This window comes from Penaeus monodon, chromosome 3 (assembly GCF_015228065.2).
Source record: "Penaeus monodon isolate SGIC_2016 chromosome 3, NSTDA_Pmon_1, whole genome shotgun sequence".
NCBI lineage: Eukaryota > Metazoa > Arthropoda > Malacostraca > Decapoda > Penaeidae > Penaeus > Penaeus monodon.
In genome coordinates this window covers 46,801,032-46,816,031 of record NC_051388.1, presented here as the reverse complement: position 1 = coordinate 46,816,031, position 15,000 = coordinate 46,801,032, and the positions used below count along the sequence as shown (strand labels likewise).

General features: G+C 33.8%; 2 protein-coding genes across 2 annotated transcripts in view; one reads left to right on the top strand and one right to left on the bottom strand.

The window, feature by feature from the left end:
- Nucleotides 1–8,128, top strand: part of LOC119595552 — a 52,953-nt gene extending 44,825 nt beyond the window's left edge. The window contains exons 3-9 of the mRNA XM_037944671.1: nucleotides 2,321–2,436; nucleotides 3,029–3,199; nucleotides 3,349–3,540; nucleotides 3,888–4,064; nucleotides 4,333–4,449; nucleotides 5,243–5,324; nucleotides 5,674–8,128. Coding sequence (XP_037800599.1) covers nucleotides 2,321–2,436; nucleotides 3,029–3,199; nucleotides 3,349–3,540; nucleotides 3,888–4,064; nucleotides 4,333–4,449; nucleotides 5,243–5,324; nucleotides 5,674–5,773 — 955 coding nt within the window. The 3' untranslated portion in view covers nucleotides 5,774–8,128. The remainder of the gene's footprint in view (nucleotides 1–2,320; nucleotides 2,437–3,028; nucleotides 3,200–3,348; nucleotides 3,541–3,887; nucleotides 4,065–4,332; nucleotides 4,450–5,242; nucleotides 5,325–5,673) is intronic.
- Nucleotides 8,129–8,140: 12 nt separating this feature from the next.
- Nucleotides 8,141–15,000, bottom strand: part of LOC119595562 (28S ribosomal protein S10, mitochondrial-like) — a 9,466-nt gene continuing 2,606 nt past the window's right edge. The window contains exons 2-5 of the mRNA XM_037944680.1: nucleotides 10,393–10,581; nucleotides 9,594–9,733; nucleotides 9,254–9,452; nucleotides 8,141–8,397 (exon numbers count right to left, since the gene is read on the bottom strand). Coding sequence (XP_037800608.1) covers nucleotides 8,341–8,397; nucleotides 9,254–9,452; nucleotides 9,594–9,733; nucleotides 10,393–10,581 — 585 coding nt within the window. The 3' untranslated portion in view covers nucleotides 8,141–8,340. The remainder of the gene's footprint in view (nucleotides 8,398–9,253; nucleotides 9,453–9,593; nucleotides 9,734–10,392; nucleotides 10,582–15,000) is intronic.

The following is a 15,000-nucleotide window of genomic DNA, read 5'->3' as shown; positions in this document are numbered from 1 at the left end:
AGTGGGACAGACACGTACATCCATTCTTGGCGGAGTCGCAAAGAATAAGGGTTTTATTGCTAAGCATGACTTTTGGTTGCTTTGTTTAGTCATATGCAGTCAGTGACACGCAGGTTGAATTCGGTAACGTAAGTCAAATTGATATTGCATGGAAGACGCCCCTACGTTGCAGAAATACCTCGTGATTGGCCATGTAGGCCTACCCTCAAACCACATCACTAAGTAAATATGGGGATTTTGCTCCTGATTAACAAAAGGATAAATGATCAATCTCATCTCTGCTGTATGAAATAATTCATTCTCATATTCTTTTCAACTTTCTTTCTTAATTGAACCAACCGCAAGGCAAATGTATAGAGAAACCCCAAAGAAAATGGAATACAGAGGCATGACAGAACAATGGGCACACTCCATTACGTAGTTCCGAATGAAAATGCATGTCGCTCGGGATCGCGTATTTGAGGCACGTACTTCTTTTTAAGCCTGGCTCTCCACTCTTCAGTGATATAGAAAGGGGTATATAAACCGGGCACAAAAGCGCGCGCACGTGTGTGTGTGTGTGTGTGTGTGTGTGTGTGTGTGTGTGTGTGTGTGTGTGTGTGTGTGTGTGTGTGTGTGTGTGTGTGTTGTTATGTGTGTGATATGTATTATAGTGTTTATGATATATATATATATATATATATATATATATATATATATATATATATATATATTTATAATAAACACACACACACACACACACACACACACACACACACACACACACACACACACACACACACACACACCACAACCACCCTAAAACATTTATAAAAAAGTCTATTTAATATAACTATTCATTATATCTAATAAGTCAATAATTATAATATCATCATATACGTATCACTTAAACACTACATATGCCAGAAACAGACCACGCAGGGTACCCCCCCCCCCCCCCCCACCGTATTATATCTACAATACACAGAATAGCCGCACCACGCAACGCACCCGCACACACAACTACTGTAGACCATGAGCAGGACTATGTAGTAAACAAGGTATAATTAATTCAGTTTTTCTGAATGAGAGTAAATTCATATATGTATCTTAAGTGTGGGAATGCAGCTAGGGTCGCTGTTGTTTGATGTTAATCGTGCCGTGCAGTTTGGCCGGTTTCCCGTGTACCTGTAGGGCAGGTGGCAGGCTGTGGTTGGTAAATGTATGATGTCGATTTGATATATGTGTTTTGTGTGTGTGTGTGTGTGTGTGTGTGTGTGTGTGTGTGTGTGTGTGTGTGTGTGTGTGTGTGTGTGTGTGTGTGTGTGTGTGTGAATGTCAAACATGTACGGAATGTAAGGAAGGCTGTATGATATATTTTGAACATTGATTTTTCACGTTATTTGTTCGCCATTTTCAGAAGTAAAGATGTCTTCAGAACGAAACTATACAGGGAAATCGATGTTTATAATTAAAGTTTTAATATGCGGGTGGAGAGATAAATTGAAATCGATAATCATTTAGCAATGGAGATGGGAGGGAGGCGTAGATAAGCAGCAGGTACTGTACTTATTCAAAGAATCCAACGAAACGAAAGTATTAATAACCAAAAAGTATATGTATGTTGGCGTCTAAAACACTGTGCGGGTGTTATTTTTGAACAGTCACGCATTTCAGATACATGTCCATGTTTGTGTGCAGCTCATCAGTTAATATTAGTTTTTGTGGGCTCTGGGACGATTTAAAAATTGACATTTACCAAGAGTGAAACTGCACGGCCGAGCAGTCTACGTCAGCTATTAGATATTTAATATTGGGATCCATACTGTGTGGCCCGATACCTCTACCTGTATTGAAAGAAAATTTTATGGAAAAGGCGTCCTCGCAGAATCATTTGAGCTGGGTTTACCTTGTACAGTGGTGAATTTACCTGGCGAATCGTTCATCGCATATTTGATGGTAACATTTCCTCTTGTAGATTTCTTTAATAACCTGAAATAAGGGATGTTGTTATTGAATGTAGACCAAAATTTGCCCTAAACTTTTCTCGAAAATTGATATGAATATACTCTTCGTATATAAAATACAATCATATAATATACTTCCATAAATAAACACCATGCAGTTACAAAGTATGTGAATAACTTGGCAAGGGTGTGGAACCTCTTCATTCATATTCATCAAAAGGAGACAGGTCACCCGACCACAGATAAACAAACATCGTTCCCTCCTCAAACTCTCGGGAAAATAAACCCTAAAGTCACGCAAAAAAATTACAAATAACATTCCGCACTCGACCTTACTTAATGCATTTTCACCAACGACTGTAATTCCCTTGCAGATGTGGAGGCCAGCAAGAGTGCCGCTTCAACGTTACGGCGCACGTCCCCAACGCTATTGAGAAGAAAGACCTATGGGAGGACGGGGTCATGAGAGTCACCTACGACTGTCTCAAGAGTGAGTGTTGCTGGGACGGTTTTCGCAGGAATATCCTTCGCTCGCGCTGATTTAAGTACACCAAACACGCAAATGTTCATCTAAAAAATGTTCGTTATGTGTGTTGGGAATGGGGGGAGGGGGTGCGTGCGTGCGTGCGTGCGTGCGTGCGTGCGTTGGTGTGTGTGTGTGTGTGTGTGGTGTGTGTGTGTGTGTGTTGTGTGTGTGTGGTTGTGTGTTGTTTTGTGTTGTGTGTTTGTGATATGTTATGTATAGTATATATATATATAATATTTATATATATTATATATATATATATATATATATATATATATATATATATATATATTATATATATATATATATATATATATATATTTATATATATATTATATATATATATATATATATATATATATATATATATAATATATATATATATATATATATATTTTTTTACTTGCTATTATTTACTTTTATTCTAGAATAAATAAGAATACAGAATCGGTTTTTAGATACCATTTATTTTCCCTTTGTTGTGTTCACAATATTGTGTATCTGCAATGAAGCTGTTTTAAAGTTCCATACCACATGCTAACTCTTTGCCTTTCAGAAACAGACATGAACAGGGTGTGTGGCAGTGAAGTAAATGCACAGTCAGGATGGTTGCAGAATGTGGGTTATCCTCAGTATTACCTGGGAGGCAACGGTCCCTGCACAATAACCATAAAGGTGGATGAGGGCCAACAAATTCAACTCACACTGACGGATCTTAGCATAAGAGGTAAAATGTTTTCTTTAGATAATGAGATAACTTAGTCTTCTTTATTGTTCTGTTGTAATTTACAGCTGCAGAAACCAGGGAAGGCATAAGCTAAATATGACAAGGAATTTTTTTTTATTTAATTGAACAGATTAAATGTATTCCCTCAGATATAGTCCAGCCAAATGAAGAAGAATGTCGAGATAGTATCTCAGTGACTGAGGGTAGGAAGGAACTGTTAAAAATGTGTGGTGAGATTAAGCAGCCAATTACAGTGACTTCTGAGGGACCAGTTCTGAGCCTGAATTTCAATGCTGTCACTGATGTATTCCCAAAGCGAGGTTATGCTGCTTACTTTGAAGGTGAGAATATGTTTGTGTAAGAGGGCTTTTTTCTCATTAAGATAAAAATATAACTCAAACTGTACATCAACAAAACAATGTAAATCACATTTAAACAAAGATGGAGCACATGCACTTTTTCAGGTAATTGGAAACAGATATTTAAATTTATATAGCAAGAGTCTTATTACTTTCATGGCCTGTTTATTGCTGAAGATAGATTTCACCTAGATCAATATCACAATACACAGTTATATACATTGTCAGTAATACAAAAGCTCAGTACAGACTTAATAATTGCTTTTCTATTCAGTGCTTTGTGGTTTGGAGGTGATATATAGTAATCAAATTTTTACTATTTTGTACAGCTTTGGGTTGTGAATCACCACCCACTCCTCAGGATGGTTACCGATCATTTCGCAATGCAACTCATGCTGAATACTGGTGTTGCGTCCATCATGTATTCCCCGATACTCTAGAGCGACGCCGGATATTGAAATGCAACCGAGGAAGCTCCTGGAATGATACAGTTCCTGACTGCATTGGTAGGTATTGGGTATATGAAGTTTTGTATGTTTTAATTTTGAAGAAAATTATGCCATATATATCTATATCTATATATATATCTATATATATATATATATATATATATATATATATATATATATATATATATATATATATATATATACATATATATATATACATATGCATTTTTATAGTATAACTCTTTCTCAGTATGAAAAGCACAGGAGTACACAACTGAAGTTATTGTATTTATATTTGTATCACAAGCACTTCTTTTCTATACAGAGCTTGAAGAATTGCTGGAAGTTGGTAATATCACAGAGAAAGAGTTCACTGGACTTATTAATGGATCTACAAATGGTGCACATGCAGAAATGTATCAAGAAGCCCACATAGTATATGGTATGGACTAGAAACAATATATTTTCTTTTCCTGTTTATTCTTGTTTATCTAAAGTCATATTTCTTGAATTTAATCTCCGTAATAATAGTTATCTCATTCACTGTCTGTGTATTTTTCAGATCTTATATATTTTTCTTCTGATTTTATGTGTTTTAGCTTGAGCTTGAGATTTCTATTAATTTATTTTTAAAAAGCATTTTGTCAGGCCTGTTTTCTACTATATCTTTTCTTTACATCTTTACTCATTTTAATTTCCCAAATTTCAAAAATGGAGGAAGACCCTTCATGCATTATGATGCATGAAATGCTATAAAAAAGTTATTCGCAATAATTTCTTTACTATTATCCTCTCAGCACCAAGAATTGATAAACCTGTCCCCTCCCAACAGCCAAGTTAGTACACATGTCTTTTAGGGATTCAAGAAAATTGCAACAGTCACTTATAATAACATTTCCTTATCCTCTCCTGACCCAATTCTGCCAAGGCCAACCTACCCCCTTGCTGCCAGCTGCATCCCACACTCTACTTGTCTTTAGTTTGGTAAATTTTCTTCCAACATACACATGAGACATCCAAACATTTACAAACAACTCTTGGTTTCTGTCAGTAAAATGTTTACAAACATCCCCTGGTGCCAAGAGATTAAAAATGCATCTTTATATATCCAAACATCTTTACTTAAAACAATCATCTGGTCTGTTACATTCACATTATGTTCAATATCATTAAGTCAGAGACACATCTCAGTACCTATATAAGTGTTTCTAATTTTTAGCTTTATACTCTGGCAGATCTAGTGGTTCCAACAGTGATTATGTCTATTTTGGTCATAGGCAATGTGGCCGTGGTCGTGCTTATCATTTACTGCCGCAGGTGAGTAAACCAAACTTTTACTTATGCATTTCTTTTTTTTTTCAGTTAATTCTTGTTTATAAAATGATAACTTGCTTCTGATTACTGCACACCTACTTGATTTAGCAGTATACCTGCATTTATGAGAACTTGTAAATCTAACATGTCATGACTATATAGTAATTGCTTTTCATATAAATAATCAAATATGAAATTCATAGTGTATGAACTTTAGATATGATTTGGATATTTCCTTCTACTCTGCCTTTTCTTTAAACATTTATAACTGTTGGCTTGTAAATAAATCTGAAACTTTATTGCCTCATTGCCCATGTATACTCAATGCATCTTGCTTCACAATGCTCTGCAGGGATGTCATGGATGAGAGTTCTCGAAGTGAGGAGCTGGAATCTATCAAAGCAAATCCTGAACCAACTGACACTTTAGATTCAACACCGTGTAGTGTGTAGATTTCTGCTGTGCTAAATAAATACCAGATTTAAGAAAGAATATTGCTACTGGAAAAATAATAACAATCAGTGTAAAAGAAAAAATATCTGTACAATCTCATGTAATGTATAAATGGTGTTATTTTTGGCCTACAAACAGATGAAAGGAAGAGACCAGTAATATACCATTATAAGTCCTAGTCATTAATACCTATCTGTAATGTCAAGCACTAATGTATATGTTATTTATTTAACATATCTAGTCATTAGTTGTGCCAAATAGTTTTGGTATTAAAAAAAACATTGTCCCCTAAAGATCTTGTTGTTTTCTTTTTTTAATACAACTGAAACTAGGCTGCATTTAGTGGACACTAAATTAAAAATTTAATTAAAGAATCTCTAATAAGATTACATATGATAAGGAGCTGAATGACCCACACTTAAACTTATTTTTAAACAGATTAAATTATATTCTTTTTATATAAATCAAATGGCTGAGTTCTTTACAAAAGAAAGCTTTACAAGTATCAGTAAAAACTGAATTAAAGTCCTTGCATTTAAAATATACAAGAGTCCATCAACAACGTGTCATAAAAACCTTGCAATTCCTTGGTATAATTTATGTTCATGTATCTGTAAAAATAAAATGACTCTTAGCTAATGAACCCTGTGGCATATGTATTTTTTGTTTTTTGTTTATCAGAACTACAAAATCTGTTGAATATTCATTTGACTTTATAAGCGAACCTTTACAATAAAGGATGTATTGTGTACAATATTAATTATACCCATTACAGAAATGTAAAGGGGAAACCAGTACTTAATTTTATTTTCTCCTCAGCTTAGAAATAGATAGATAGATGTAAAAGTTTCAAATTCCTCAACATTTATAAACATTTAGTCTTATAGTGCAAGATTCAATTAGAATACTGACAAGTTTTATATCAAAGATATACTTTTGTAATGAAAAGGCAAGTCACAAGAGAAAAAAGAAATGTACTATAGTAACTCCTCTCAAAGTAAGACGTAGCAATTGCAAAACTTAAAAGTTGCATTAGCAGTTGCTGCCATATAAAGTAAGTATAGTCATGGTGCTGCTTCTTGTAAATGGGTTTACTAATGATAATGCATTATCTCTATAGTAATCACAATGCCTTTTTATCATTTGACCAAGAGTTTGATGCATTGCCATCATTAGTAAGCTTTAGTGGTCAGCACCACGGTAAAAGCTTTTACACTCAAGGTTCTCCCTCCAATGTCTTGCTGTAAGAGGGTTAATTTTGCATTTCTGCATGAAAATCATATTTGCCTAATGCATCATAAATGCACTTTAAATAAATGCATTCTCTCATATCAGATCTGAAAGGTAACATTTGATATCAAAATAAGGAATAATCAGTACATGTACAACACTACACTAGTTGTGAGTGGCTCCCAATACATATTACATACGCCTTTCAATGGCTGACATTACTAGTCTCTATGAAAGATTAAAAAAAACAAGGATTCTAGGAAGTTTTTGTTTACTTTATCACACCTTTTTACTCCTTTGTTAATTTTAAAATAATTTATATTGCATATAGTAAATCAAAACCTTGGGAACCACTGCACTATATTCTCACAAGATTTTTTTTTCTTTACATATAAGCATGAAACATCATTTCTTCCTTTCCTGTAATGAAGAATTTTGGTTTCCGTTTGTATTACCAAAATTCTAGAATGATTTCCACTCTATCCTTGCCCAATACAAATTTTGGTCATGATATTCTTTTAAAAACTTGCTTCAGCAGTACTTATTTATTTATACTTTACTTGTTTTTTATTGTTGGGTGAATCTCAACTATGAAATACATGACATATTATCTTCAGTATAATCACAGCATCAAAATGCCTTAAAATCAGGACACTTTTTGGCTTACACACTGATAGATATCACATTAGATAAATTTCTTTTAGCACCAATGTATTAGAACATGTAACAGTGTTGCTTCATCTTTTGTTATCAAAGTTTTCTCTAACATGCAGGGTATGACATCCACACAAGCTGATCTGTCACCATTATTCTTTCGGAATTTTGCTTTACATTTTGTAAATTTTGTTCATTTTTTCAAAAATCTCAATTCTGTATTTACTTTCATTTGTTGTCATTTTTAGTATTGTTCTTCCCAGTATGATAACTAAAGTGTAAGAGACCTTTCACAGTGAACAGGCTACTATTTTGTAAATGCTGCAATATTTTCTCATTAGTTTCTCCTCAGTGAATAAAAATTGTCAGCTTAGTAACATAAGGTCAAATGAAAATCACCGGTTGAAATGTCATTCCATATATTTTAAGTGTATATTATGTACATATTTTATAAAAAGAGGTCAGACTTGTTTGCTTTTTTCATATCCTTAATATACCTGTCAAAAGTGATAATGGACCACAAAGGTTTCTTTTTTTTACTGAGGCTATACAAAGCACATAAATCTATCTTTTCATCAGTAAATTATTTATATGCAACAAGACATAGCTTTAACAACACTACCTTTCAAAGAGATGAAAAAAAAAACATTGGCCTAGTTATATTGTCTTCTATCCACTTCATCTAAGCCACAACCTCTGCTGACGGCTTCACGTGATCTGGGAGTTTCTGGAGCTCATGCTGTAAGAATTCAAGTATATGCTTTCTTATAATCATTTGGTTAAGAAAAAATGTTAGTGGGTGCATACATATACTATACAATGCTACATGAATGCAATGAATTTTATAATACAGTAAGTTAAAACAACTGCTCTGAACTTTTTAATATACAGAGTTAATATTACTTCTCTGCTAACATTAGATGGGCCCTGTCAGATTAGGCCTAGAAAAGATACCTGAATGCCAATTATTCAAATATAATTATTCAGAGTAATTATTTTAGATCCAGGACCTCATCACCACTTGTTTGAAGTCAATGCCACATATCTTTATACTATTTTATGACTGATTAAACAAACCTAAGCTCACCGTAACTGAACATTAACATTTTAAAAATATGATAAATCTAAACTTATTTACACCTAGGGATATTCATCTCCAGAAAATTCTCCTATAAAAAGCAAAGCTTTTTTTTTGTGTGTGTATGTTGGGAGAGAGCAAGAGAGAGAAAGAGAGAGAGAGAGAGAGAGAGAGAGAGAGAGAGAGAGAGAGAGAGAGAGAGAGAGAGAGGGAGAGAGAGAGAGAGAGAGAGAGAGAGAGAGAGAGAGAGAGAGAGAGAGAGAGGAGAGGAGAGGAGAGGAGAGGAGAGAGAGAGAGAGAGAGAGAGAGAGAGAGAGAGAGAGAGAGAGAGGAGACAGAGACAGAGACAGAGACAGCGACAGAGACACAGAGAAACAGAGAAAAATAGGATATGTATATAGAAATGAAGATACAGACCATGACTCAGTCTAAGGTATGGTAGTACTTAGACACCAGAATAAATATGATTGGCTCACTAATATATCGAACAGACTCCTTTTTTTTTATCTATATTTACCTTAGTCACTTTCATGGCAACGCCTTCAGGTAAATTTCTTTGTACGTATTCCAAGAAAGTGTCAGCTGTTGACCCTGTCAGGCGAGCAAACTTCATTATGAGGAAGTGTGTCCTCACTTCATACTGAACACGATGTTTCTTGTAGATGTGAACTGATTTCAGAAGAGTCCATCGTTTGATGTGCTTGTCTGGCCAAAGGCTGGAAAGAAATCAATATGTAAATAAAAATAAAAAAAAAACAGGAAATAAATCCCACATGCAAAATTTTCAACCAACATTCTTCAACTATTAAGAAAGTCTTTTACATACAGATCATAAACACCAAGATAGGTTATCTTACACTTCCTGAACTGGAATATCAAGGTGTCTTGCAGCTGTAGTGACAAAGGTATGGTAAGAACGTAAGACGGCAGGTTCATGTCCACGGCATTCTACTTCTACCAAGTTGTACAATCTGTCAGGCTCACCCACAGCAAGTCCCTGCAATCAATAAAGATTTCCAGACCTATGCTAGTGCTGCTCAAATACATATACTGTATATGCTGTTAGATATGTAACTTTCAACAGATTTAATATCTGCAGTAAGTAGCTTCATATACATACAATATTTCTCATGTTTATCAACTATAATATTACACACATTAAGACAACACGGTTATAGCAATATCAAACAAGAGACAAGGGTACCAAGACAAAACAGAGATACTCTATTTCATCACCCATATTTTTTTTCTCCATCTCTCCTATAATGTTTTCTCTCTAAAATATACACTGCAATTGAAAACCATACTAAATGAATATTCAGCAGAGTATGGGAAAAATTACTCATAAATCAGGTTAACTTCATAAGTCAAAAGTTCTATCTTTAGGTTGTGGCTATTTTTCATTCCAATAAAATTATATTGATTTTAGCACATAAATACATAATATATAATACATAATGAAATCACTATACAGGATTATGATATGGGAAAAATAACAACAATGATTATCTACTTGAAATTACATGTATCATCCAACTTACTACTAATAGCTCAGTACAGAGAAGAAAATTGAGAAAATTTGTGAAATAACTATATATATGTTTGAATGAATCAGTGACATGATAGAAGATCATTAAAAGCAATTTCCACACTTACAACTTCAGATGATGAAAGTTTTAAAGCTGAAGAGTGCAGCAGTCTTGAACCGAAAACATTTTGTGTTGATGTAGAGGGAGCAGATAATGGCGTATGTTTTCTACTTCCATTTAACCAAGCTGCAGATCCTAAAGGCACCCATGATGTTGACTTTCTTACTGCATTACTACCACTGAAACTGCTTCCTGCCTGCAATAAAGTAGACTGATTTTAACAGGTGTTCAGCTTTCTTATGTAATACAGAAATACTTCTGTAATAAATGTGATATTTAAGTATCTTGCTATTCATGAAAAGGGTGTATTTTCCATTCATACAATATTACTTTTTTTATCTATGCCACATTTTTTAAAATTCTGACGGCATTATAATAAAACAGTTCCATAAGAAATTGAAAAAAAAAAAAACATCAAATAACAAAGCAGGGATTAACAAACTTCTCGCAACTGACAGCACTACAAACTCACTGCCCTCACAACTGACTATTGTTATTGTCGCCTCAACATGGCTTGAGCCGTCAAGGGAAGAGCAAATGAATGGCGCTCCTGGATGTTCCTGAGTCCACTACAGAGTTCAAAATGTATCCCCACTAGAAGAACAGACTAGAGAGATAAAATATATACTTCACTGCCCTATGCTCTGGCCATAAGGTGGATATATATTTTTTCCTGCTCCTGTACATAAATGCTCCCTCAATATAATGATCTGATTGTTTGTGACAATTTTTTGCTATCATATACAATATGCTTACTATGTTTTATACAAGGCTTGAATACAATGGCTAAATGTAAAGCCACAAGAATAATCTCCAAAGAACTCCTACTTTTTATTTATGACCAGTGAAAACTAATGATTTAAGGCAGGACTATATATTTTTTTACTTATTTCTATATGTGAATATTTTACCATTGTAAAGTCCATGCAATTCCTTTTCTTATGTATCAAACCCTCTAAATATGAAGATAGAAAAATTCAAAACTGAATAGTGTATATATTTCTTTTAAAATAAAGGTAAAAATGTTTTGTACAATTTCAGTTATCCTTATAAATCTACTACTCACACTTCTTACAGCATTTACCTGAATTTGTATCATTATGATACCAAACTAAAATCATATTTTCATTAAAAAAAACACAATGTGTCACATCACAGGACTTATATTACCAATAGATTTTTTTTATCTCAAGCTTACCTAAGATCTATCTTCTATATCTATAACTACTGTTACATCTTTCTTAAGCTTCTCCTCTGTATTTTAACCCAATCACCCCGGATTTATGTTCTGTCCCTTGTAGGTTTTTGTGAATTTGTTACATACAGATGGCTCACATGTGCTCAGCCTCCAAGGAGTTATCAGTAGGCCACTGACCGATCTTGATTTCGCCTTCTTGAATTAGCGGAAAATGCGTTTTCTTTAATACAATGATATCAATACTGTTATAATGTTATTGATGTTGATTATTAAAGTATTATTAAAATCTTGTAACATTTAGACAATGAAAAATGCAAAAGATCCTTTCCAAAGTCAAGGAAAAGGGTAAACAGGTGAGAAAGTAGGACTAATAAGTGACCCCTTGATGACTAAGCACTTGTAGAGCCATCTATGTGTGAATACAATAAATAAACCTGTGTTACAGTGGGCATGGCATGTATTCTTGCCAAACGTGGCGATTGGGTTAAGAATTATATCATGTGTCTCTTGCTTCTGTAATTTTATGAATGATCAAGTATACACATATGAGATGACTCCTATATCATAAGCCTATCTATCTATCACACCAACACTTGCATATTGCACAATACTTAAAAATAAGGATGAACCTAAGTCAAAAGGCAAGTCATTACAATAAATAGAAGACACAAAGATAAAGATCTGTATGACAGAACATGCCATTCCCACCCTTGAAAACAAAAATAAGTGTTGACAAACACAATGTCCTTTTACTGTCTTTTTACAGTGAAGCAACAAACTATAAACATAAATAAATTTGCCTCTATATGCAGCCATACTATACCATTTCTTCAATCATAATTCAAGCATAACTGTTTACATCCTACATTCATTCAACTTTCATATTCTGAAGCAGTGCTCTTCTACCTTACAAATTGGCAGATGTGCTAAAGGATCTAGAAGTCATTATTGGAATATGACTCTTCAAGAATAACTGCCTTTGCAAACAATGGTAATGAAAAAAATTGAAGTGAACAGACCTTAGCCTACGATAACAAGGAAGTTGCAAGCTCATTCTATTTGGTTTCCTTATTGATGTCTTGCATTAAACTACACAAAACACTGTTTTTTATGCTCCTAGTATGAATAATACAAAACACCTTATGTCTTTATTCCTAAGGATTATTTAACTGCTGCCAATTGCAAAGGCCTTGTAAGGTACAAGGAGTTGTTTGACTCAAGGTGGTGAGTAATCGCCAAATTAACTATTTGCACTGGGTGAAGGTATTGTCCATCTAAGTTTTATTTTGTTATTTTTGTTTACAAGTAGATGATGTCAAAAGCATTTTGTTATCAAGTTGCCTAATGCTAAACCTACCTGCCTATTCATTCACTGAATTTTTAAGTAAAATTCTACATTTCTACAATAATTATCATGATATATGAGAGAGAGAGAGAGAGAGAGAGAGAGAGAGAGAGAGAGAGAGAGAGAGAGAGACAGAGAGAGAGACAGAGACACAGAGACAGAGCAGAGACACAGAGACACAGAGACAGAGAGACACAGAGACAGAGACAGAGACAGAGACAGAGACAGAGACAGAGACAGAACAGAGACAGAGACACAGAGACACAGAGACACAGAGAGAGAGAGAGAGAGAGAATTATTATCAATATTATTACTAGTACAGCTGTACTAATAATAATATTTATGCTTATTAATTTTCTGACCCTAAAATCTCCCCCTTCATAGGACGAAGTCTTAAAATATTTCATAAATTATTAATATCAGATCAAAAGAAATCTGAAATGCTTGCTAAAAAATTGCTGAAAAACATAATTAAACAATGCAATATATGTAACACAATCAACCCAAAAGAACATTGTTTTTGCAATACTTAGTGAGTCCCATGATATAATAAAAAATAAGAAATCATTGAAAATGTAGTGGTGCATAAATTTAATGCTACAGCAGTTTATTGACAAGTAGAAGCTTTCAGATAGTTCCCACACAACAAATATTCTATCCCTTTATTTTTCAGACAATCTTTTAGATGAATATGTGCATCAAGAATCCCAACATTTTGCAAAAGTTTCATTTATTTCTATTAAGTCTATACAATCAGTAACCATAAATCAAGAAATGTATATTGTCTACCATACTACTACTTTCTGCCAATTGTTAATTTTCATTTACTGACATATTGTAGCGCACAATTCAGTGTGTACTAGTTTACAATAATATTGACAAACATTTGAGTCCTTAAGTTTACAAGAAAAATATTGATATTATCATTAGTAAGAATGTATATATGGGGAGATAAATTAACTACATCTTTATGGCTATCTGTGGATAAATATATATCCCACAATTAGCACTGACATGACAAATCCTATCCTAATCATCTTCTAAAAGCTCAGCCTTATCATTCAGATTATGAGTAAGAAATTAAGTACGCTGTTTCTATAACTCCACTGCACAGGATCAATTTAGAATTTTTGGATCCTGAGCCACTATGCCAAGAGGTATTTGCTCACACCATTTAATTTCTTCAATCATAGATAAAAAAAATAGACTTCATATACATGGCACAACTCAAATAGTATCTGCAAGAAGGTAAATGTTGAGCAGAAATGCAAAAAACATACAGCAGAGAACCAGTCTTTTCTTTTTATTTGTACGTAGCTCTTTTCAGTTTTGAGCAAATCACCAGTTTCCTTGGAGAGTTGTTATCACTATGAAATAGAATTGCTATTATGTGTTCTACAATGGAGCTGGATATTCCTTAAACATGTGTCCTAGGGAGAGCAGCATGCATCAGCTGCAGTGGGACCTCAAGTGTCAGGAGACAGAGAAAAATGTGCTAGCATGGTAGGTATTTGGCAGATAAAATCTATGTGTATATCAATGTTTTTCCATACATTTCCCAAAATTACTTACATTAATGCACAATTTTTGAAGATGGTGCATCAAATGAGCAATTAGGAGATTATGAAGAATGCATCATGAACAGAATGTATATATGGTGAAGTCTGCAAATTCAGACAGAAGCACTTTGGTAAAAAAAAAATGTCTTAGTATTGTAGTGATGCTGGGAGTTCTATTGAAGATAGGGTGGATGTACAAAGTCAGCCATAGCTCATGCTATTTCAGACACATTGGTGTAAACTCAGGCACTCATAAATCCATCCATATCAAAATGCTGTCATTTTAAACTAGCCCTGGGTCCACATTCACTCTTGCATTTATGATGGTAAAACTGCTGATTACTACTGTTAGATTAATAAACAAACACAAATATTTACCAACAACTGATGATCATAAATTTATCAGTGGTAAGTTTACAAGCACCTGTGGGGAAAAGGATCTCATCATATATTATCTCATCAAAACAAATTATATAAGCAAAGTTTTTAATTTGTTTTCATTACTAATGATGG